Below are 23,200 nucleotides of genomic sequence, written 5' to 3'. Positions count from 1 at the left end.
AGCGGTGTCGGTCGGCAATATCCTGCGTGACACTTTCTTATATCACTTATCTAGTTTAAATTAATTAGGGCTGTTCTACCCATAGTTAGCATCAATTCCTCTGTTCTGAGTCTCGATTGTTTATCTCTACCCTATTAACTAAACAGAGGTAATGATGAGGGGGGTATGGGGCCTCGGATCCGTCGCTCTAGGCCAGTATTAGGCCTGCGGCATGCCTACTTTGCTTGCCAGCCTGATGTTGGCTGGAAGGATTTTACCCAGTCTTTTCACCTCGTTACGAAGAAATATAAGCGATATGGCCCACCTTGTGCAGTGTCCTCCACAGGTAATGGCCAACGCCTAATCTTTACTATAGAAGTTAAAAAATACCTCTTGGGATAGAGATACTATTGTCACAGTCGAAGTTCTCGGTCAGCCTTAATAATACACTCCTGTCTATACCAATCCTTACTGTTCTGTTGCTTGAGTTATTGCTTGCTCCTCATCCACTCTATTCGTTGCGCTGCGTTGCCTTGCTTCTTCCCACGTTCTTACGTTCTCAACAGCCCATGTGCCCTGTGAATTCCAAAACGGTTGCCGAGATAATTGTGTCAACTATGAACCTAACGTTAACCAGCTAGCTGTAACAGCCTATCTTATTTCACTATCTTACTATCTCAACAGAAAAACAGGCGTGATGAAATTTTACTTGCTGCAACCCAGTCAAATAATGATATTGTATTAATATTCCAATGAAGTCAATATCCCACTATTTACGCTCGCGGTAACGTTAACTTGACATGGATACTTGATCTATACGATCCCAGGAAGCTGTCTCGAACCCCGCTTCCAAGCTTTTTGCGTTGATAAGCGGAAATCAGAGTAGAGTTTCCGTCAACTTTGCCTGTTACAACCTATCGACGACTAATACCTAGCACACAGTAATCTTTCTAACTGGCAACTTCCACCTTTCCAAAACTCTAATGAGCGTCAAGGCAAAGCTGTCTGCAATCTCAGTGCCATTGTCTGTGCCGTTGAGCAGGTCTAGTAGCAAGAGTTCGTCGCGGCCGACGTAGGCGGAAATGACGCGCGGAGCCGGTCGTGGCCATATTGCTCGCCGATGCAGTGCCTTGGCCCTCCTCCAAAGTCAGGAAAGAATACGGATGGTTTGTGCCGCCTGTAAAGGGACTTTTAATCTAGTGATCCGAATTAAAGACACGGGCGTCAATCCCCAAGTGTTTGGGGTCGCGATTGAGGTACCAGGGCAAGAATACCAACTTGGATCCCCGAGAGATGGGCACACTGGTGATCCTGGCAGGCTTGATACATTTGCGCCAAAGGAGCCTGTTGACGGAATAAAAGCGGAGAAACTCGTTGGCAAATTAACAGCAAAAAGATGCTGGAAAGGCTGAACTCTTGACCACGTCCAACCCGGCCATCCTCGTCTGAACCGGAAAGACTACTGGGGCAACTGCTGAATAAGCCCCTTTCTGGGAAATAGAATTGAGAATCAACACTCATCAATGCAAGACGGATCATGTTAATTATGCCAATATTCAATCAATCGAGGAATCGCGGAATCGCGGAACTTGGTAAGACCGGAACCTCAGATTGAAGATAAGTGACAGAGGATTGCGGCAAGTGTTGTTTTCTTGGTTCTAATCTCTACACTGACTATTATTTAGAATAGGCCATACAATGCAAAAGCTTGAGCGGACCTATAGGCGGTCATTCCAATCACACGCATCCAGATTATCGTCCAATATTTAGCAAAGTCGCATAACCGTTTCCTATTTGAAAATACTCAATAAAGATGCTAACCAAATCCCTTCGTTTACAAGCTAACGTGCATAGCGCCACAAAGCCACGCAAAGTGATATTCGTGCCTCTATAGCTTGAATGAGTTAGGCGTTTTGTGCATAAGGCTCACTACAGAGTTCTGAGCGCCGACCAAGGGTTGCTGGATAGACCCTAGCCAGCTCCATGGGATATCAGATAACTGACAACATACTGTTAGTGTCCATCTAAAGCAAAGAATACAAAATCAGTCACCGCACTCATTGCTTCTCGGCCGTTGGCATCATGATAATATGATTTAGCCTTGTATGTTTCTAAGTCAAGGTTCTATGAGTTAGGGTATTCCATCTGACTGGTCCGTGTACTATTAATTTATATTTTCGTCCTCAGTCTGAGTCCATTCTTGACTGTCACCATCATACTTAGCCTGATCGTCTCGAAGATACTTAGCCTAGCTTGTGTCAGTGTCAAGTTCTCTCCAAAAGCCGCGACCGGTGATGCTCACACTTTGACCGCCATCAGTATTTTGTAACTCCTTCATCTTGTAGACTTGGTCCGGTAAATCAACGCCCTTCGGTGCGGTAATTATGCCAAACTCGACAAGTCCATCAAAATGCTTTCCCCACCAACTGCGCCCATAGAACCCAACGATTCTATCGCCAGCCTGAACTTCTGTTCCCTCGTTAATGTCAGAACCAAAGTTGGTCTTATCAGTCACTTACCCAGTGCCAGGGTCTCCTCTCGCGGCTCATCCGTATACCCCGAGAGCGCGCCGCCAGCCGTCCCGTTCTCAAAGTGAATCCTCATCCCATACAGAATGTGGCTTCCCCTCGCAACTTCAACGCTGACGATCTCCTTGCCATTGGGCATCCGCACGTTCTCGGCTGCGTGCCCACCAAACTCATGCTTGGTACCACCCCTTCCCCAACTGCTGATTCTGGGTCCGCAGTTGACCTTGGTGCCGTCGGGAAACTCAACGTACGCGCCATCAAGGATGCACCCCGTCCGTACGTCAATGTTCGACGCACGCAGGACGTTGCCGTCAGTGTCCTTCCTCGTGAGCAACGTCGCCCAGCTCCAAAATTTGTCGTCACCCTCATCCGACTCCTCCAGATCTTTGCTCGTCACAGACCTCTTGCGCAACACGATGTCCGACCCAGGGATACGGATGTGCTCCGTGGCAAACGCCTTCCACAGGTTCCGTACCGTCTTGGTCTTTCCATTCATCCCCAGCACGTAAACCTTCAACTCCTCCTCCGGGTCGAATCTCCCTTCCAACTCCTTGCGGCCAAAAACCACTTTTTTGTACGGCTCCGCCACATGAGGCTCCTCCTCCAGTTCCCCGTTAAAACTGATCGTCGCAATTCCCGCCGCGCAATAAATCTCGATTCCGGCGTCATCCGTATCACTCTCCGGATTCACCACTGACACAAAAGGCGCACTCGCTCTGGCCTCCGCCGCAACCTTCTTGTCTCCCGGCATCCAAAAGTGAGGTAGCATCCGGAAAGAGAGCGCATCCCTCAGATCCCACGTCGCATCATTCTGTGCGTTCGCGTCGCCGTTGACGAGCCAGGCCTCTTCCTCACGTTCATGGGCCGCCTGCGCCGTTTTCGCTAAGAAGTTCCGCGCCCAATGCCGCGAGTACCCTCGAGCCATGATTCCCGTGGTATGTGGCGCCCCGAACGCGTGCCCGACCTCGTGCAGAAACGCACCCTGTCCGACGCAGCATGCCTCCCAGAACGAGTGGCATTCATCGTTGTCGTTGCCCACCGTCCGCCCGGGTGCACGCGTATCCAGCAGGCACTCCACCACTTCCTCGAGGAAGCGCGGGAACGAGTAGGCCAGGTGGCTGCCCATTATGCCGAGCGAAACGCCTTCGGGGTTGTGGCATCCCAGTGCGGCGTGCCCGAGAATCATATGCTGCTTTGTGGAGAAGTGGGAGTCAAGAAGCATACCCGCGACGACGGGGCGTAAGGAGGTCTCAAAAGGCCCGCCGTAGGACGCCAGGGCGTCAAGGAAGTAGTCGAATAACTTGTTCCTGTTGCGCCCCGCCTCATTCTGCTGAGCGACATCTGCGTCACGGAGCTCGGCGACGGTCCTGCTGGAACGGACGATGTGCACCTTTGCAGTGGACCGCATGATCGCCGACGAGTCATCGTAAGAGGACATGAAGACTTGGCTGGTCGTATCGGCGGCGAACTCCTCCTCGAGGCGGAAAGATCGCCGGCCGAGACCCTTCATGCGCATATCCTCGGCGGTGAAAGCCTGCCACATGTAGGCTGCCATACGCATCTTGGCGACAGCGGCGTCGAGGGAGGAGTGCGCCGTTGACAAGGGGCCGTATTTGGAGGGCGGGCAGTCAATGAGGAGGGGAGAGTCTTTGGCAATCATGATTGCGAGGTGCAAGGGGGGCGTCTGGAGGAGAGGGATGTAGTTGAGGGTAAGGGTTGAGGGGGCAGGGTTCTCGGTGTCAGTGGAACAGCGGGTGATTGTGAGGATGTTTCTGCCGGGGGAGAGGAGGGCCATGGCTTTGAAGCAGGAGGCGACGAGCGGCCAGGTTTGGGACGGGAATGTCTTGGTGTTGCCGTCGGATGATGAGATTGTTATAAAGTCGTTCCAAGGCATAGTAGTGGTGTAGTATCCCTTTATGATAATGCATCTCTTTGAGAGGGATAGTGTTAGTGCCATATGAACAAGGTGGCTAGCCACAAGGTGGTATGAATTACCTCATGGACGGTTTCACCATCGTGCAAGTTCTCGATAGTGAGTGGCGACTTCGTATCAGCAGCGGTCTCTCGGGGGACTTGGACACACTGCCGCTTGGCTTGGGGCATTGGGGAGCGCATTTCGACGGTTGATGTGTTAGTGTTATTATCGAAATTGGTTCACTGCACGTAGTTACGTAGTCAGCGGCGCAGGTAGATTGACAACGAGGAGCTGAGTCTTGGAAAAAGTGATGACAGTGAGTCTTGAGGTGGTGAGAAATGAGTTTGATTCTACTTCAATGGAACCCTCTATTCCCTCTTAAATATACGTCCACGTCTTCTTGTGAAGCTCCTTCCGACATTCGATGTCGGGGATAGCTTCACAGACACGGCATGGGTTTTAGGCAGAACTGCCGTCTGGTTGGTCCGCCAGGGCCGCCTGCATAAACTCCCCAGCCCCGGATTCCACCTCCCCAGGCAGCAGCACGTGGTTTAGTGTCATCCTGTTGAGCACGAGCGCTACCTATCTTAGTGCCCTGGCGGCCACAGGGAATAGCAAGAGCTGACGGCCAATGACATATCAAATTGCTTACATAATTTCCATCCTGAGTAACCGGCTTTTTTCTGGCCCGTGCGACGCTCAAGTACCTAGGCGTCCTTGTGCTGAAAGGCATAGACTTGAAGCGTGAGCAAAGTGGGGCCCTCATCCGATACGCCAAAATATGCAATACCGCTAGGTAAAATGCTAGTAGCGCACTTAGAGTAGATTTCCCTACCCAAATAAGAGAAGAAATCTAATAACACGTATATTTCACCTTAGGCAATACATCCGAAGAAACGGAGCAATGCATCTAGCAAGCGTCAAGTGGGGCCACAAACGTTGAACGTCTAGAGGAGTCCAAGGCGCACTGTGCTCACTCCCATTGGAGTGCGGTTAATGGTACCGTAGAGTTTCATTGTCAACAGGATCTTCAAATGCGACTCACTCACTCCAATCTCTTCAACCTCGAGCCCGAGTACTTCATCATGTCTGTGAGAGAGGACCACGGACACCCAAGTACGTACGTGATTGAGAAAAGCTACGAGAGCTTGCCAGGCTGATCACGAGCAACAGGTCTGGCACTAATCTTCTTCATGATCGCCGACTTCGGCCAAAGGGAATCATTCAGGAGCAACCATAGCATTCTTTCCACCCGCTACCCGTACTGGCTCCTGTACAACTCGTCGCCAGATCTGGTCGTCGAAACGAAGCACCTCAATATTGAGAAGGTCCTCCCCCAGGACGTCGCCTACTACCATGAGGAGATGACACGCCTTAATCCGAAGAAGAAGGGGGCAAGGGCAAGGACAAGCCGATGGTCGAGTCGTTTTTCCCGAGCTTTGGCTCGGATCTGGATGAGGTCATCAACATGGTCAACGACAAGGAGCAGAAGGAATACAGTTGCTGGTTAGGAAAGATCCACACTTGCAAAAATATCACCCTGGACCAAATGCGCGCCCAGGATAAGGCGCTCTGGAAGAAGCTGGAGAAGCTGGACAAGAAGAAGTGAGACGCCTGGTCCAACCTTCAGAACGACGTCATTGACGGGATGAGGATGTACTGGCATGGCTTTGGCAAGCCCGCTCTTCCCGTCTGCAACCACGGTCCAGTAAGTCATCTGCATCAATCAGTATGCTTACATTCGGTGCCCGCTGACCTGCCCTTCCAGCACCGCACCCAAGAGGTGTCATGGATCTACATTAAGTTCTTCGGCAACGATCCCTACGCGCCGAGCCGGTGCGGCGCCTGGGCGCAGCCCCAGCTTGACCGCACCATCCTCCGTCTCGAGGGCGTCATCCCGGACCAGAGTGAGAGCGCTGCAGCTAGCCTATCCGCCGGATTCGACCCCTACTATGGGAAGACAACATGACTCGGGTGGCGTGATGTCCTCCAAAAATGCCCCCAGGACACTTTCCCTGCTTAGCGACGATTACGTGAGATAAGATAAGCAGTAATCTTGGCCAATGGCAGGTAATGACTAAATTACTAGCAGATGTCAAGTTATGACTGTCTACGGACTGTTGGTGGGTGCTAACACAATATCTACTTCCCTTCATTGATTCTCTTCTGTCTAGATCCTATTGCTAAAACGCATCCTCACTAGCATTTCTTGACAGAAGCTGCAGTCTCTGATTATGGCTGTGTGTTGGCTGCCGCGGCAACCTCCCACAAAATGTCAACAGCCCTTAAAGATGTGTATGCACAATCTTCCGGTGCTTGACATCTCATCGGTGAAGCTGCGCAAGATTAACATCTACCATCAAGGTCGCGCCGGTTACAAGCCACACAATGACTCCGAACTCTTCCACCTAGGTCGTTGAAAACCTTGCGCATTGAGTCACGCCGCATACTGATGACAGTTGCAAGTTAATAGAAAATAGTACTGTTGATATTTTAGAACCCTGCGCAGGGAATGGGGCTGTCTAATATCTACGGTAAGGGAGTTAATACTCCATATTCTAGCGTACTCGGTTGTAGGGCAAGACACACAATAGGAATTTATATTGGTAATTGATATACGGGCGCCCTAGAATTCATACACGGGCATACCTCTTACACGGGCACCCCTATACGTGTCTCCCATTGGTCTAAAGAATCATTGTTAGTGCAACCAAATCTGCCAGGCCCACAGGAGGTAGCCCATCGCAGTCCATTAATGGCAGTCCATCGCAGCCCATTAACGGCAGCCCATTAATAGTGAAGTGCAATAGTGGAGGTGTTAGTGAGATTACGTTTACCGCCTTTGCGGGAATGTACTGTTTTTTTTTTGGACCAATGAGAGGCACATATAGGGGTGCCTGTGTAAGAGGTATGCCTGTGTATTAATTTTGGGGTGCCCGTATATCAATTGCCTTTATATTACAGACCAGGTAGAAGACTTGATAAAAAGCGAAAAGCATTTGTTGCAAGTCACCTTGTTGAGGATATAAGATTAGCGGTAGACATTTTCCCCTGGGATAGAATACCTAACAAACTCTAAAAAGAGGGGCGTGACGATCGGGTACAAAAAGTCATTGTGGAGCACTGCCATGAAATGTGCAGGATGTAGGTTTATGCTGAGATTTGATATGTACATAGTAGTAGCTGATAAGAAATGATCTGCTTGTAGTAATGTGTCACGAGTTAGAGCACACAGCAGGGCATATGGGAATTCAGGTCTAAAAGGCTTAATTCTAGAAGTAACGAAAGTGATGTCCTATATAAAGGCAAGTGAAACAGCACGTGCAACAGCACCTGACAGGGCTGTTATAGAAGGTGGAAATACATGAGGTTATCGTGACATAAGGTTTATTCTGCTTGACAAATTTGACAAATGGTCATCTGTATTCCGTAGTGCGGAGTAGAGATGCGATTAGAGTGGGTCAGTGTTGCCACGTGTTGAAGGGTTAAACCCTGTGCAGATTGATACCGGTTGCCTGGTACCTGACCTGGGTCAAGGATGCTCCTTTGAAGCAGAGTCTCTAAAATTAATATTCTATGCACATGACCAGGGATTCAATCTGCAAGTTTATAACAAATATTCCACTACCGCTAATTAATGTGAGACGTACTAAAGCCTGTTCATCTTATCCCTCCCCTCAAGAGCGATAAGGCCCCATCTCTACTTATTTCTCTGCACTACGCGCACATGACAAGAATACATAACGCAACACCATTTATCTCAATGTTATTTTGTATAGTAACACCACCAAAATCAATATTATTAACTATTTAAAGATGTCTTCTCATTCTAATACCTCTGTGACCTCCGTTATACCTACTAAGTCTACTAGAGCTACTAGAGAAATACAGGACTATATTAAGGTCTGCCTAGGTAACCTTGCTATTGCCTGTACCCAAAATTACCTACTAGAGCGCTACGATAATAGTACTGTCTGGCTGGACAAGGCTAAGAAAGTCTTGTCGTGGTCGCTTAACTTGTAATGTGGCTCTTTGTAAGGAGGGAAATTGCTGGTACCTCTGGCATAGGCATAGGCGTAAATCGAGGTACTATACATATTCTGACCTTTGCGGGGTCATTATTGGTGCCCACAGTGGAGATGGGGCCTCATCGCTCTTGAGGGGATACTTTAAAACTATTTTACTGTAACAAGGTTCCCTAGCATCTATACGGAGTATGTATCAAATGTATGAGAATGCTTATCAAGGAGTGCATGGTGATACACACACGCTATTGAACCATGATGTCTATGATAATTATAGCCCAACTCCCCAGAGACTTCCATTATCTAGGCTTCCACCATCACCTGCCTAACACTCATTCCTGGACGCCTGCCTTTCACTAATCGAGCATGAAGTTTGATATCTGTCATTATGTACTCCTCAGCTCGAGTTTTCTCTCTTTCTCGGCGATAGCAGCCGACCTCAATAGGAAATCGCACCACGGTGCTGTTCATATCCTCGGGCGAGCCAGTCCCATTACGAACGGAACATCTGTGAGGTCGTCGATACCCCCTTCAAGTCACCCTTCAGAGGTCCCAACATCCCGTGGCCCATCTCCTGCGCCGACGAACCCGCCAATGACCACTCTCCCCGTCTCATCAACAACGACGACGAGCGTAGCACCTGCAACCACAACAGTCAGCGATGGCGCCACCGTCATTGTGGCTGCCGGCAAAAATTGTGGTGGGGGGGCCTGGAGGTGTCTTCTTCACGGTCGCAGGCTCGGCGGCAGCGCCTGTTGCCGTCGCGGCTGGCGCAACCGTAACAGCCAGTTCTCCAAAGGAGGGCGTCAACCCAATGACACAATAAAGCCACCCAGCTCTGTGCCTACTTCGAATCCACCCAAAAGCACGGCGTCAACGAGCACTAGTTTTACGAGCTCAGTGCCGAGCGGAACCCCCACGCCGTGCCTCATTTTCCCGAAGGATGGGGCCACAAGACAGGAGAAAAAGGATTTCATTTCACTCCTGGACAAGGAACTAGGCAAGGGCAACTATCGGGAGACGGAAGATTTGACGGTCTTGTTTGTGAGCGCCGACGTTACATCTACGCAGCAGAGAACTATCTCCAGTAATCCCTTGGTATGTAGCATTATAACCCATGTTCTGTACAGCTTTCTCGGACCTTTAAGTGATTCGCTATTTAGGTCGGCGGTATTGAGCCCGTCGTGCAGTTTGATACGAACACGGGAAAGTCCGTGCCAGTTCCGAACAGCAAGCGGGATGAAGACGTCCACGAGAAATGGTGGATGGAGTCCCTGGATAAGCTCGGGAGAATCAGAAAGCGCGCCGTAGTGAAGCAAGACAACGCCCCAACGGAGCTCATCATGTTCTCGCAGCCTCCACTGGTCGACCTAGCAGCGCTCAAGAGCTACACGTATGATGACAGTGCAGGAACTGGTACAACCGTCTACGTCGTGGACACCGGATATTACACCAAGAACAGCGTAAGCATGTACCCGTCTATGCTTCTGCGGGGCATTGAATAACATGATGTAACACACAGGAATACACTAGAATGGCCGTGAAGCCGCGCTGGCTCTTCGGAGGCTCCCAGTCTGCCAAATCCGTCAAAGAGGACGTCGACCCCGGCGGTCATGGAAGCTGTGCTGGGTCCAAGGTCAATGGACCCAAGTACGGGGTCGCAAAGCAGGTTAATCTCGTCATCGTGAAAGCCTCAACTAACTCAGACGATACGCTCGACGCACTCAACCAGGTCTTGGCAGACATAAGAAAAAACAATTTACAGGGTAAAGCCGTGGTGAACTTTTCGCGGTCACGTACGTGTATTCCGATTTCACACGCTGATGACAGATACATCTACACTTTAAAAGCCGGCGGCTAATATACTCCGCAGTGGATAACCCATCGCCATTCCAGAAGAAGATGATAGAATACTACGTCAAAGAAATGATTAGGGAAGATGTCATCTTTATCACGGCATCAGGAAATGACGACCGGGATGAAGTCTATGTGCGTGCCAACTCTCAAGACACTTGTCCGGCCACAAGATTAACCCATGTATTGTAGGACGGAAAAGTGGCTGCACTCGACGTCGATGCCTGGCCTGCCTTGATGGCCGCGGCTGGTGTGCCGATCATCAACGTTGGAGCTGTTGACAACACAGGCAAGAACGCCTCCTTCTCCCAGGGAGGATCCCTGGTCCATGTTATGGCACCCGGCGTCCAGGTCCAGTGTGCTGCCAACTCATTTTTCTTTGGAACGCAGAAATTAGATGGTACATCGTACGGTAAGCAGCTGCAGCCTCCCATCCCCGAAGAACAACTAGGCCATATGCACCGCGAGAACAATAGCCTTACTAAGATGTGCGTATGTAGCCGCCCCCTCAGTGGCTGGTCTCGCAGCCTATCTACTTGCTCTAGGAGAACACCCGGAGCTGTACCAAGCCGGAAAGGTAGCGGAAAACATGAAGAAGATCCTCGTGGACATGGCGTATCAGAGAGTGCCAGGCGGAGGGCAGGTGGCGTTCAACGGCCAAGGGGCCGTCAGCTCTCGGCGCAGCAGCGCCAAGTTCAAGAGGCAAGACCTCAGCGGCGAAGCTTGCTCGGCTGTTGCGTCATCGACGATCATTCCGCCTACTCTGACGCCTACCCCTCCCCCGGCTCCTCTACCTTCCACAACAGTGTCAGTGGAATTACCGACAACAACTACAACCTCGGCCGTGGTGCATCCTGTTGCTTGTTACAATTTTGACATCGCGGCCTTTGGATACTGCTGTCCTGGTCCTGGTAACCCATGTCAGAACGACCTTGGCACATGCTATGTTGGGGGGCAAGGGGTCTCTGGTGGGGCCAATAATGAAGTCCCGGATGGCGCGCGGTGCCCACCTCCAGAGGGTGCTGAGGCCTGCAGGGGGGCATGTGATGGGTACAGGATATGACAAAGGGCTCATAGCTTGTAAACCTCCAAGGAGTAAGGAAGAAGATCCATCATCACTTGACTTGAGAAAGCTTTTCCACTTTTGTGAATAGCCGGATAGAACATTGTTGAAATGACTACCTAACGATATAAGAGTCTAACACTGTCTCCGAATATTTATCCACCATAGTAAAGAAGATACCATATTGAAGGAAGTACGATCCGAAGATCATCTAACTCGCTGAGCAGAGGCTGTTATTCTTTTACCCCGCTTTGTACGCATCAAACTTGACCGGGATATCAGTCGAGTTTCCACGGTTCTCGAAGATGGCCATGCTATTCGGAATGAGATTAGTAAAAGGGGCATTAAAGAGAGGGTAGATGCTTGGAAGAGAACGATTTAAAGGGCTTTGATAGCTTACTAAACCACAGGAGAATATTAGTATTTTTAGACTCGAGACGGATGGAAAATGGGGTTCGTGAATTTGCTTACTATTTCAGTGTAAAGAGCATCGTCGAGGCCAGCCAGGTCGTAATTGACGCCGTTCTGAACTACTATCGAATTGTCCTTTTGGATAGAAACGCAGCCTTCAGTGGTGGGGCTGCCTCGCTGGCGACGTCGGAGCGCTTCTTGCCGGTGAACTGACAGTTGCCGCCAGAATACAAGCTGCCGCCATCACAGACGTTCTCTTCTCCGTTGGAGCTCGCCACGTATCTGAAATCTCGGCAGTCGCCTCCGGTCAAGCCACTGCCGTTGATCCCCCAGTCAGTCGGGATGGCCCGGAGCCCGATGCTGCGGAAGACGTCCCTGCAGTAGCCGTAGACGTCGATGGCGGAGACAGTGGCAATGGGGCCGGTCAAGATATAGGAGCCGTACATGTTGGATAAGGGGGGTGGACAGTTTTAAGTGCAAAAGAGAATAAAAGCTTCTGAAGTGACTAGGCTGAAGGGATGATGAAGGAGGAGATGGAGAAGATTTTGGACGGGGATGTAGACGACCTTTATAGGTGTCCAAGGCACCTCAACATTCGAGACAAGACAGAGAGTCAACTTGAAGCTTTACAATCATGTCCATGGACTAATTCGGTATCTAGAAGGGTACCTACCTGCTCCTTTGGGCACGAACTGTCTTCGGGTACGTACAGTACCGTCGAGTACAGAGTGCCACAGTGGATCGCCCTGAATAAACAGGTACCTACCTACCTACTTGTACCTTCGTACCGGTACGTACTGTACATCGTCATGTTCCTAGCAATAATAGATAGGTTTCTTTCTACCATTTACTCTATCCACTTCCTCTTTAGAGGCCACTAAAAATTACCTATTTATACACTTTACTAGTCCTTTAACTTACTAGTAGATAAAGGATTTACTAAGGAATTTGTAAGTATAGACATAATAAGCAGTTATTTGATTTCCTTAGAGCTAGGATAAACACTGTATACTAATAAGGATAGTAGTCTTTACCTACCCCAATACAATTAATACAAAAAGATCTTATACAGTACACTCTAGTTGCAAGCTGGCTAGCAAGTAGGACAGCTAGTAGCTATACCTTGAAGGCCCTTAACAGCTTAGATTCAGTGTACTGCCTTATGGCATATTTCATATACAGTTGAGGAAAATCGGCATTGTTTGGCAATTGAGAGCAAGTGTTATATTATGATAATGTCAAAATCTTAACGATGTAGCTTGTTTCGATGGCTTAGATGTCGGGATGGCTTGTATGTAGGGCCGGTGAGTTACTACCTAAACAATATCTCTTTTTATCTCGTCTGAAACGAGGGAAGATCTACCAGCAACCAAAAAGGCCATGTCGCTGATCGGCGTTTGGCTTAACACATCAAAGACGGAGACATCCGCCTGGAGCTCTGCAAATATCCAGTTGCGGACTTCTATCGCTTTAAGCGAATCAACACCAAACGTGAAAAGAGCCTTGCCGACATCAATGTCATCGGGTTGCGCCGTGATCGAAGCTGCGATGTATGTTCTGATCGCTTCCTCAGCAGCCTGTGCAGCCTCGTTGACTGTCTTCGCAGACCGCATTTTCTGACCGGTGGAAGCTTCTCGTACGCTTCGAGAGTCTGTTGTAACATTCTGGCTAACGCGATGATCGAACTTGCGATCCCGAGGCCATCCCGGCTCTTGAACGCGCTGAATGCCGTCCGTAATACCTACGAGTAGCTGCGGTGCGAAAGGTTTGCCGTTAGTAAGAGACGTTGCCCGAATGGCCGCTGCAAGCACAATCTCAAGCTCTCGACTCGTGACCTGGGCTGAGGTCCAGTGTTTGTACTTATTCAGATACTCCTCGGAAGTTAAATTGAAGGTGGAGCCTTTGCCAAAGTGGCTAGCGTCGGTCACAAGACCGACGTCGAGGGATGTGGCAGCAAGTCCAATGTTTCGTCGGTAGTGGGCTACCGAGTCTTCGTATGTGTTTCCAGCCGAGTAGTTTGCTTGGCCAGCGTTTCCGATCACACCGGACATGGAAGAAAGAATGACGAAGAAGTCTAGCTCTCGAGGGAACAGACAATGAAGGTTCCAGGTGCCCTTAACCTTAGGGTTGATTGTGGCACACCACCTTTGATAATCCATGTTCTCAAATACAGAGTCCTGAGGTTTTAATCGTCAGTCTTGATAGGCCCATAGACTCGCGGTTGTGTGATTACCTGTAGCACCATGGCACACTGGATGATACCTTTGACCTTCCAGCCGCTCAACTCGCAGGACTGGGCTGCAAGCTTCACTTGAACCTCATCTGTAACATCACATTGTATCGTATGGACAGAGCATCCGCGCTCTTTGAAGTCTCTGATGGCGGCTTTCTGCTTCACAGTTGAAGGCCCAGAACGGGATAGGAATATTAGATGGCGAACGCCTCGGGTAATCAAACTGCCAGCAATGCCGAGTCCAAGTGCTCCAAGTCCACCAGACAAGACGTAACTGGCGTCCGAACTCAGCATGAGCTTTGGTGGCAGAGTTGGCATGAGAGGTACGATAACACCCTCATCGAACGAAACAACAATAGAGCATTCGTTCTTATCTGATCGAACTGCAGCCAAAGCCTTGTCGATTTCTGCAACCGAGTACGTTTTCATAGAGTGGTGTCTAGCAATCATATTGGTATGCGTGAGCTGGAAAATCTTTGCAACGGTGTCGAAAGCTTTGTGCCGAGCAAGAGTATCAACATTGATTGAAGAGAAACTGGCATTTCTCGTGAAGAAATCGGGGTCGAGATCTGTCGATGTAGCCGTACGGTAAACGTTAACAAAGTGGCCGCCCTCCCCAAGGCAAGCCGAAAGGTGTCTGAGTGCAACACCAGAGCTGGATCCGATGATAATGTCTACGCCCCTCCCATCGGTTAGGGTTGCCAGATCTTGTGCTGTAAATGAGCCGGGGGTGCCCAGAAATCTGGCCTCGGGAATGTTGTAGTTGTCCATCAACGCTCGCTTCTCAGCTTCCGAGCTGACTGAAACAATGACGTGGCCCCCGAACATCTCAACGAGCTGGATGACTGCCTGGCCAAAACTATGTGCAGCTGCATCAACAAGTACATAGTTACCTTTGGCGAAACTTCCAGCAGTGTGAAGGGCATGCCAAGCAGTTGCAAAGGTTGAGGTGAGGCATAAGGCAACATCCGAAGACAAGAAGGCGGGAACAGGCTGGATGAGGGAGCGAATTTGACGAACGTGCGTCTTTAACGCGTTCGGAACAATGGTGAAGACTCTCTGCCCGATCTTCAGGCTCTGATCCACAGAACCTAGATCTGTGATGAATCCGACTGCTTGACGACCGAACGTCGGTGTCTCTCCATCTGAAGAATCTGGACTGTTGACAAAGTCGAGCAGGACATGGCTGACGCGCACTTCAACCTCGTAATCTTGCAACTCTTGTATTGAATGTTCATCTTCTACCCAACGAAGACTTTCGATATTATTGGAAACAGATGCTATGAGCTTACGGCGACAGCCATCATGCAAGCGGCCCTGCACACTCCTGGCGTTGGGTGAATGGAGCTCCAATTCTTGATCGAGAGCATCTTCTGAAACGACACGGGGGACGAAAAGAAGACCGTTGGACGTGGTGTACTCTGTCTCAGCGGCTCTTTCATTTACTCGTGCTTGGAGTGTGGACTTGAAAACTGCAGTTACAAGTGAAGCTGCCTTACTACTGTCGAGAACAATGTCCGGAGATAGGTCGAGATGCGGAAGAGAAATGTGTGGCTTCTCGACCCGTAGGCTTCGTAGAAGACCAGTCGTAGGAGAAAACCTCAAAGAGAATTCATCCCCAGTCAAGAGGCCGCCTGCCGTGACCCAGAGAAGGTAGCGTGCGGAGGAAACAAGCTTCTGGAACGACTCAAACTCTTGCGCGTTCCATGAGATGACGAATGGCTCCTCTACCTCAAGAAGTGAGATAACAGTCTTGTAACCCAGGTCTCCGACGTGTGAGATAGAGGAGGAGCTGACTCTGATGCCAATAGCGACCAGCTGTTCCGAGAGTTGGGCCGCCAGCAGCTTTGCTGGCTTTGAAGGATCCGAGTGTTCAAGAAGAACCACATCTGATACAAGCTCCTCTGTACCAGCTTCATCAGGAATGGAGGTGATCAGAAGCATTGAATCGGTATAATCGATGGCCGCGATAAGACAGTTGAAGCCATTATCGGTAAGTAGGTGCTTCCAGTAACCCATCTCGCTTGGTGGGCTGCAGTGACCGATAATGGTCAAATATCCCCCGGGAGCTAGTAGTTGTTTGAAGAGATGGGGCGGATCCTCGGCAAAGCGGAGTGAATCGCGGCTCAGGACGATGTCCGATGACGCCAAGATAAGATCAAATGGGGATTGGTTATCACCCTGCCCAAAGTGTGGGACGGTTGCTGTGTCAACAACTTGGCATTGAACCTCAACATCGGCCCCTACGAGTTCATCACCCAGCTGGCAGATGGACTCTTCGGAGGCGCTGATGACAGAACAAAACCTGAAGCGACCTCGATGGCCAGTCTTTGGCGCAAATCGGGCAAGTAAGCCAACAAAGTCGCTATGGACAGCCGGACCTTGTAACAGTAAAAGTACTCTGAGATCGGCGTACTTGTGACAAAGGCGGTCTAACCAGACACTCAGCTCGGCAGCGGCCCTGCTGGACTCGAGCCCCCGGTATTCTATCGATCTTGCTGCCATCAGGGTCTCCGCTGGACTCCCTATAAGATGTTCAACATCTTCTTTCCAGACAAGCTGCGCAACACGTTTCGGACATATAATAGATGGCCGAGCTTCCCCTGGAGCACTGGAGGAGACCTTGGTCATGACCATGTTTCGAACAATGACCTTGGGCTCCTGCCAGTGCTCATCAGAGACGAAGATGCTGCCGAGAAATCCGCGAGCACCTGTTGAGACCACGTGCGAGTAGCCGGTGAATCTTCCGTTGTTCCTCTGGGGCAGATCAGCCGAGATGAAGAGCTCCCCGATGCTCTGTGGAATAGCTGCTTCCTTGATCGGCTGCCCATCGTTCATCGCCACGTAAACCAGATGGAAAATGGCATCTAGGGTTGCGGGGTGGATCAAATGAGGGTACTCGTGAGCGTGAGGCATTGACGACTTTGTGTTAGGGACAGAGATGGTGGCGACTCCCTTGTGCTTGCCCGATAAGCCTGCGGCGCTGACAACGTTTCTGAACAACGGACCATACTGAATGCCGACACTCTGAAGCTGGTCATAAAGGGCATAAGTATCAATCTCGGTTGCCTGCGCAGTGATTTCGTGAAAGGTTGCCTGGTGCGTCGCCCATTCCGGACTTGGCGCGGCATAAGTATCGCCGTTCTTGTACATGATATCGAACTCTCCCGTCGAGTGCTTGTCCCAAGAGCCGTCTGGTCGCAGAGAGAGGACCTTAAAGTAAAACCAGCCATCTAACGTCTCGTGCTGTTTGATGCTTAGAAACACCTCGACAGCTTGGTCTCCGGCCGGGATAACAAGCCCTTTGTTGAGATGAACGTTATGAAACCGGATAGCAGACAGCGCCCTCTCTGTCGAAGCTATCTGAAATGCGGCCTCGATTGCCATGGTAAGCATGCCGGCTGCAGGGAATAATGTAGTGCCGGTAATGACGTGTTCATTGAGCCAAGGGGACTCTGCGCTGGATAAGAAGTTGCGCCACGTTGGTTCCATTGGGTTCTGACCGGGCATCGGCACGCCTAGCAAATCGGTTCGAGGCCATGTTCGCAGTCGCGCCGCCCGTGCGGCGGATGGCTCGTGCCAGAAACCCTTGTCATGGTTCCACGTATATGGAGGTAGTGTAGCCACGACCTTGAGGTTGACTTTGTGGTCCTCATCATTCACCGTAGCCAGATTGACCGGGTGTCCGACGGCCCACAGAAGGCCGGCCGCACCTTTGGCAGTATTAATGCAGTGCTCGCCGCGACTCAGAACGCTGGTGTATAGTATGTCCTTGGAAGCCTTTTCGCTCCAAGCTGTTGCGATCTGCTTGAAGGGGCCCTTGAGGGCTGCTTGTGGACCGACCTCGACGGCTGCAGTCCAGCGAATCGGTTCGTTTCGACGACCGTGGATTCGATGGCGGAGTAGCTTGCTGACGGCAGAATTAAACTTGACCGAAGCGAGCATGTTGTTAGTCCAAAAGACGGCGTCCACTGACTCGGGGCATTCGACAAGCTCCCCGGTAACAGAGCTGAACATGAGGACGTCAGAGGGAGGGCAGGGCTTGATATCCCCAATCGCCTTCATAAAGTCTTCGGCGACAGCCTGCATGTGTGGCGAGTGGTAGGCGAGCTGGACTCGGAGCTTCCTAGCAAACTTGCCGCGATCTTTAAGTATGGCATTGAGACGGTCAATAGATTCGACATCTCCAGATAGCGTCACGCTCGAAGCACTATTGATGCAGCCGATCCATGCAGAATCTTTTGGAACAAGCTTCAAATACTCGTGTGCGTCAGCTTCCGACAAGGAGGCGGCCAACATGGTACCACGGCGGGAGCCGAGTCGGTGCCTGGCTGCTTCGCAGTAGACACCGCGATAATAGGCGATGCGCACAGCATCCTCGAAGCGGACCAATCTGGCCGCATAAGCCGAGGCGAGCTCGCCGCTGGAATGGCCGACGGTGGCCTTGGGCCTGATATCCCAATGACGAAGCAGGTCGGTCAAGGCAAACTGCAAAATGGAGCAGACTGGTTGACAGAAGCACGGCTCGTTAATCCGTGTGTTTTCCGGGTTGTCGAGGAAATCAATCACTTTCCAGTCGGCCCCCAGGTCAGATAGGATAGCCTGGCTGCGAGCGATGCTTGCAGAGAAGACACGGTTTCGCAGCAGCTCGCGCCCCATTCCCGGCCATTGGGCGCCCTGGCCAGTGAATATGAATATGACATTGTCGTTACGCGAAGCGTGGACTGCGGACAGGAGCGGCTCTTCGAGAGAAGCGGCCAGGCCAGCGAGCGAGGGGGCAACAACATGGGTGCGGAAGTCGAAGCGTGATCTCCGGGATCCGAGAGTGTAGGCCAGGTCATCCGCCGTCACGGCAGGCTCCTGACGCAGAAATTCGGCATATGCAGCAGTCAGGCGATGGATACCAGACCTGTCGTGGGTAGAGAAGACGAACAGCTTATGGTCGTCGGCCGGGTGCAGGTCCCACTCGGTTGCGGCGATTTCGTCACCGACAGTGGCATGGAGAGGTGGAAGCCCGCGATTAGCAAGGAAGTGCAAGGCGTCATCAAGGATGGCGTGGGCGTTGGCGCCTCCAAAGCCGAACGAGTTGACGCTGGCACGCCGTACAGAAGAGCCCGGCCACGGCTGCATGTGCCGCGGAAGGACAATGGCTCCATCTTCAACCAGATGCCGCAAGCTAGGGTTGAGGGTGTCGAAGCCGGCGATCGGCGGGATCTGGGCACGTTCAAGGGCAAGAACGGCCTTGATGATGCCGGCGATACCGGCGGCTCCCTCGGTGTGGCCGATGTTGGTTTTCACACTGCCGACCAGAAGCGGCGCGTCACGGCCTTTGGCGGCACCAAACGTCGCATGCAGAGCCCCGAGCTCGACGGGATCGCCAGCCCGAGTGCCGGTGCCGTGAGCCTCAAAGTAGCTGGTGCCATCAAGCGGCAGGTTGGCGAGGGCGTAGGTCTGGCGGATCAGGGCCTCCTGCGCGCGGCCGCTGGGTACCGTGATACCGGCCGTCCTGCCGTCCTGGTTCACTCCGGTTCCACGAATTACCGCCCGCACAGTATCGCCATCGGCCACGGCTTGGCTGAGCGTCTTGATCACTACCGCCCCAACCGCCTCGCCGCGGGCGTAGCCGTTGGCACGGGCATCGAAAGAGTGGCTAACGCCGTCTGGCCCGACCATGTGCATGGCCGAGAGCTGCGCCACGTAGTTGGGCGACAAGACGAGGTTAGCGCCGCACACCAACGCCTGCTTCGTCTCGTTAAGCCAAAGTGACTGACACGCCAGGTGCAGCGCGTAGAGACTTGACGAGCATGCCGTGTCGAGCGTTATACTTGGCCCGTGGAGATCAAAGAACCAGGACACTCGGTTGGCAAGCATTGCCCGGGAGATGCCCGAGGCCGAGTTCTGCGCCAGGTCGAATTCGTCGCCCGCAGAAATGTGCGCGTAGTCGTCTGTCATCGAGCCCGCATATACGCCCGTCTGCGAGCCAGCCACGACTTCCATCGGCATTCCCGCTATTGTCAAAAGTTGTCAGTCTACCACGTGCTCTCCCGTCACATCCTGATGCCAGTTTAAGGGGAAATGGTACCGTTCTCGAACGCCTCATAAGCCACCTCGAGTAGCTTACGCTGCATAGGGTCCATTCCCGCCGCCTCCTTTGCTGTGATAGAGAAGAAAGGCGCATCAAATCCTGCTGCGCTTTCTTGCAAGAAGAAGCCGCTTCGAGGCTGTATCTGCTTTCGGTCAGCTCTAGGTCATCGCCTAATCTTATCATTGCCATGGATTTGCGTACCGCTCCTCGTCTCTCGTGGTGAGGGTGGTACCATGCCTCAGCGTCATATCGGTCTTTAGGGACCTTAGAATGTCCTGTCTGCCCCTTGATGAGCATGTCCCAGAACTTCTCCACCGTTGACGCATCACCCGGGAAGCGGCAGGCCATTCCGACGATGGCCAACGGCTCCATGCCAGGCTTCGTTGTGAACTTCATTTCGTTGCACCAGAGAGAGTTCGCTTTGGAAACCTAGGCTCTTTGGGGTTTGAGTAGCGGCGAGAATCCGCGTCTCTGGAAGCGAGTGAAATTATAAAGGGAGGTCGCTGGGAACCAACGGCCCGTTCACGGGTGTGCTACGTCGTGGCAAAGGTATTGGCATACTCCAGACCGGCATGAATATAGACTCTACTACTCTATGTAGCTGGGAGGCGAAGCCGGGCGTAAGCTCTCAGCATGCAGGCAGCATATAGTTACATCGGCCTTGCCGACGGGTGTGTGGCAGGATATTGGATAGGCGCTCCTCTTTTCTGCACACACCAGTCTTGGCTCTACCGTCAAACCTTTCCGTGGCGGATTAGGCCTATAGGTCGGTTCGTTGACCACGAGACCCTTGTCGGATTTCAATGTATCACTTGTTTGTGCGTCTCGGGGGTATTACCTATTTCTGATGCTCGGGGCGGATAGCAATCAGTGACGAGACTGGCTATTTCGCCTCGAATTACTGTAGCTGAAGATTGTTCACTTACACAGGGGGTTCTTCAAACGCTTCGAGTGCTATCTCCTCAGTTCAGTTAACCCCCGGAAGCCATTACCCAAGTCTACATCGTGTATGTATCTGTGTATGTATCTACACTAATGGGAAGTTTACACAAGAGCTTTTATGGAAGGCAATAGCATTCAATTAATCGCATACTCAAATTATCGGATCTATCTGGCTGGGTGATCTGGTACCAAGTATCCTTAGCCTACGGTTTCCCTCTTATGCCCTGTCATGGAAACTTAACCCGTACCTTATATTCTTTGCCACTCTTCCGAGTCTTCAAACGGGCTGATGTGGTAACTACTTGGACTTCGTGTGGACCTTCACCCGCAAGCCCTTGGACTCTTCGGGCATTACAGGGACGACTGTTCCACTGGTAATAACCAGGTCTGCAGCAGTCGTCTCAAAAAGCTCCAGCGTACCAACATCATCTTTTCCTTGAACCTGCGCTGTACCGTATACCCTGAATAGCGCCGCCAGGGTGAGATAGAGCTCCGCGTACGCCAAGTTAATCCCAAGGCAGGCTCTGCCGCCCTTGCCAAAGGACACCAAGTAACGGTCGAGGCGAGGGTTCCCGACCCAGCGCTCAGGCTTGAAGGCGTGCGAGTCCGGGAAGACGCGCTCGTCATGGTGGACAAGGTTGCTGGTCATGCTGAGCGGCGTGCCGGGGGGGATATGCCACTCGCGATTACCTAAGCTTGAGCGGTAGACGAGCATCTCATCTGGGCAAATGCGGTGCAGTCGGTGCGAGATCGCGTGACTGAGGCGGACACCCTCCTGGACCACTCCCGTTAGGAAGGGTAGGCCCTCGAGGACGACAAGGCTTAGTGGCTGCGACGGATCAGGAATAGCAGCCTGGAGCTCGGCTTTCAGCTGCGTCAGGATGGCAGGCGTTTCAAGCACAAAAAACGTCGACACGCCTAGTGCCCACGCCGCTGTGATGGTTCCCGCGGCCACAACAACCTCACCTTCCTGCCAGAGGCGGTCAGTCGATTTGTCGTATTGGGAGAGCTTGCTGTTTAGGATCTCATGGAAGATGGTGCGCCGCGTCTTCTCGTACGCCTGTGTCCGGTGCGCGTCTTGGATCTCGGAAACCTGGCGCTTGATGCCGGTTTGAAGCTGCGAGTAGGCACCCATCGCCGGGCTTAGCTTAACCAACACTGAGTCAGGCAATTTGCGTAGCATGCCCATAAGTAACGGGAAGTGCTTCAGAACGTGGCCTGCTTTGCCGCCCTGCAGCATTGCATCTCTGAAAGAAAGGTCAAAGCCTGAGGCCGTGAGGCGATGCTCGCTCCTCCCGAAGGCGTAGTACTGGACAATATCTGCACCGTCCTTGATCAGCACTCAAGTTCCACGTCAAGGTATTGAGAGATGGCGGTTAGCCGAAGACTTACCGTTGGTTAAGGCGGCAAAAGCGTCATCTAGCTTCAAGAGGGTCCCTTTTGTGGCAAACTCGCCGAGGCGTTGAAGCAGGATGGCCATGTTCCGGTCAATCAACGGTTGCAGAGCTCGCACGCTCTGCTTCAGCAATATGTGACTCACGATATCGCGGCTGGCCTCCTTCTCTGGCTGACCTATTTGAAGGATCCGAGTGTTCAAGAAGAACCACATCTGATACAAGCTCCTCTGTACCAGCTTCATCAGGAATGGACAAGTGTCTTTTCGGCGTCTCTCGCAACAGCCAAGAGGCATCGCTTATCCCCGACGGTGTATTACACACTACCTACTATGACTACTACTCATTATTCAGCCTAGTCGGAGTCCCTGGCCTTATCTTCTGGTTCTTCTACGTGAAGCTCTCATCTGTCACGAGAATGCCAAACTGCCCACGTTTCACAGACGAGGACGCACAGGCTCTTGTCAATCAATATGGCAACACAACTCTGAGTCCAGGGTACACGCTCCAGACTCTGTGGAACTCGAGAGTCAGAGCCACACTGGCGCCGCTGGAGGAAGGTGTAGCAAAGAAATGGAGCCAAGGAAGGGTCGTCTTGATTGGAGATGCAGTACATAAAGTGCGTATGCTGCTGAATGGAGGTGACTGGAGGTTAAAGCTGACATTCCGCAGTTAACAGTCAACGCGGGCCTAGGAGCAAATACCGCTTATGAGGGTACCACTCGCCTTGTGAACAGTCTCCATGACCTACTTCAGCATCACCCACATCCC

At 51.7% G+C, this 23,200-nt stretch overlaps 4 protein-coding genes across 4 annotated transcripts; 1 reads left to right on the top strand and 3 right to left on the bottom strand.

Moving 5' to 3' along the window:
* Positions 1 to 2,227: 2,227 nt before the first annotated feature.
* On the bottom strand, positions 2,228 to 4,610 carry LY79DRAFT_530907 (zinc metallo proteinase; the record flags this gene model as incomplete). The annotated part of the gene is made up of 3 exons (XM_060556215.1): positions 2,228 to 2,448; positions 2,499 to 4,437; positions 4,503 to 4,610. 3 exons carry the CDS (start codon positions 4,608 to 4,610, stop codon positions 2,228 to 2,230), a joined length of 2,268 nt encoding a protein of 755 aa, XP_060406822.1.
* A 4,203-nt stretch (positions 4,611 to 8,813) lies between these two features.
* On the top strand, positions 8,814 to 12,230 carry LY79DRAFT_595431 (peptidase S8/S53 domain-containing protein; the record flags this gene model as incomplete). The annotated part of the gene is made up of 7 exons (XM_060561778.1): positions 8,814 to 9,545; positions 9,611 to 9,910; positions 9,970 to 10,243; positions 10,321 to 10,436; positions 10,494 to 10,713; positions 10,802 to 11,034; positions 11,922 to 12,230. The coding sequence occupies 7 exons, from the start codon at positions 8,814 to 8,816 to the stop codon at positions 12,228 to 12,230; spliced, it is 2,184 nt and encodes a 727-aa protein (XP_060406821.1).
* Positions 12,231 to 13,091: 861 nt separating this feature from the next.
* On the bottom strand, positions 13,092 to 20,465 carry LY79DRAFT_530906 (putative polyketide synthase; the record flags this gene model as incomplete). Its single annotated transcript, XM_060556214.1, has 4 exons — positions 13,092 to 13,952; positions 14,009 to 20,016; positions 20,091 to 20,235; positions 20,295 to 20,465. The coding sequence occupies 4 exons, from the start codon at positions 20,463 to 20,465 to the stop codon at positions 13,092 to 13,094; spliced, it is 7,185 nt and encodes a 2,394-aa protein (XP_060406820.1).
* An 868-nt stretch (positions 20,466 to 21,333) lies between these two features.
* On the bottom strand, positions 21,334 to 22,644 carry LY79DRAFT_530911 (cytochrome P450; the record flags this gene model as incomplete). Its single annotated transcript, XM_060556216.1, has 2 exons — positions 21,334 to 22,355; positions 22,428 to 22,644. The coding sequence occupies 2 exons, from the start codon at positions 22,642 to 22,644 to the stop codon at positions 21,334 to 21,336; spliced, it is 1,239 nt and encodes a 412-aa protein (XP_060406819.1).
* Between the last annotated feature and the right edge of the window lie 556 nt (positions 22,645 to 23,200).

Source organism: Colletotrichum navitas (genome assembly GCF_030913465.1).
Source record: "Colletotrichum navitas strain CBS 125086 chromosome Unknown LY79scaffold_243, whole genome shotgun sequence".
Lineage (NCBI taxonomy): Eukaryota > Fungi > Ascomycota > Sordariomycetes > Glomerellales > Glomerellaceae > Colletotrichum > Colletotrichum navitas.
Note: the sequence above shows the minus strand (reverse complement) of the source record. Positions and strands in the feature narration are given on the sequence as shown.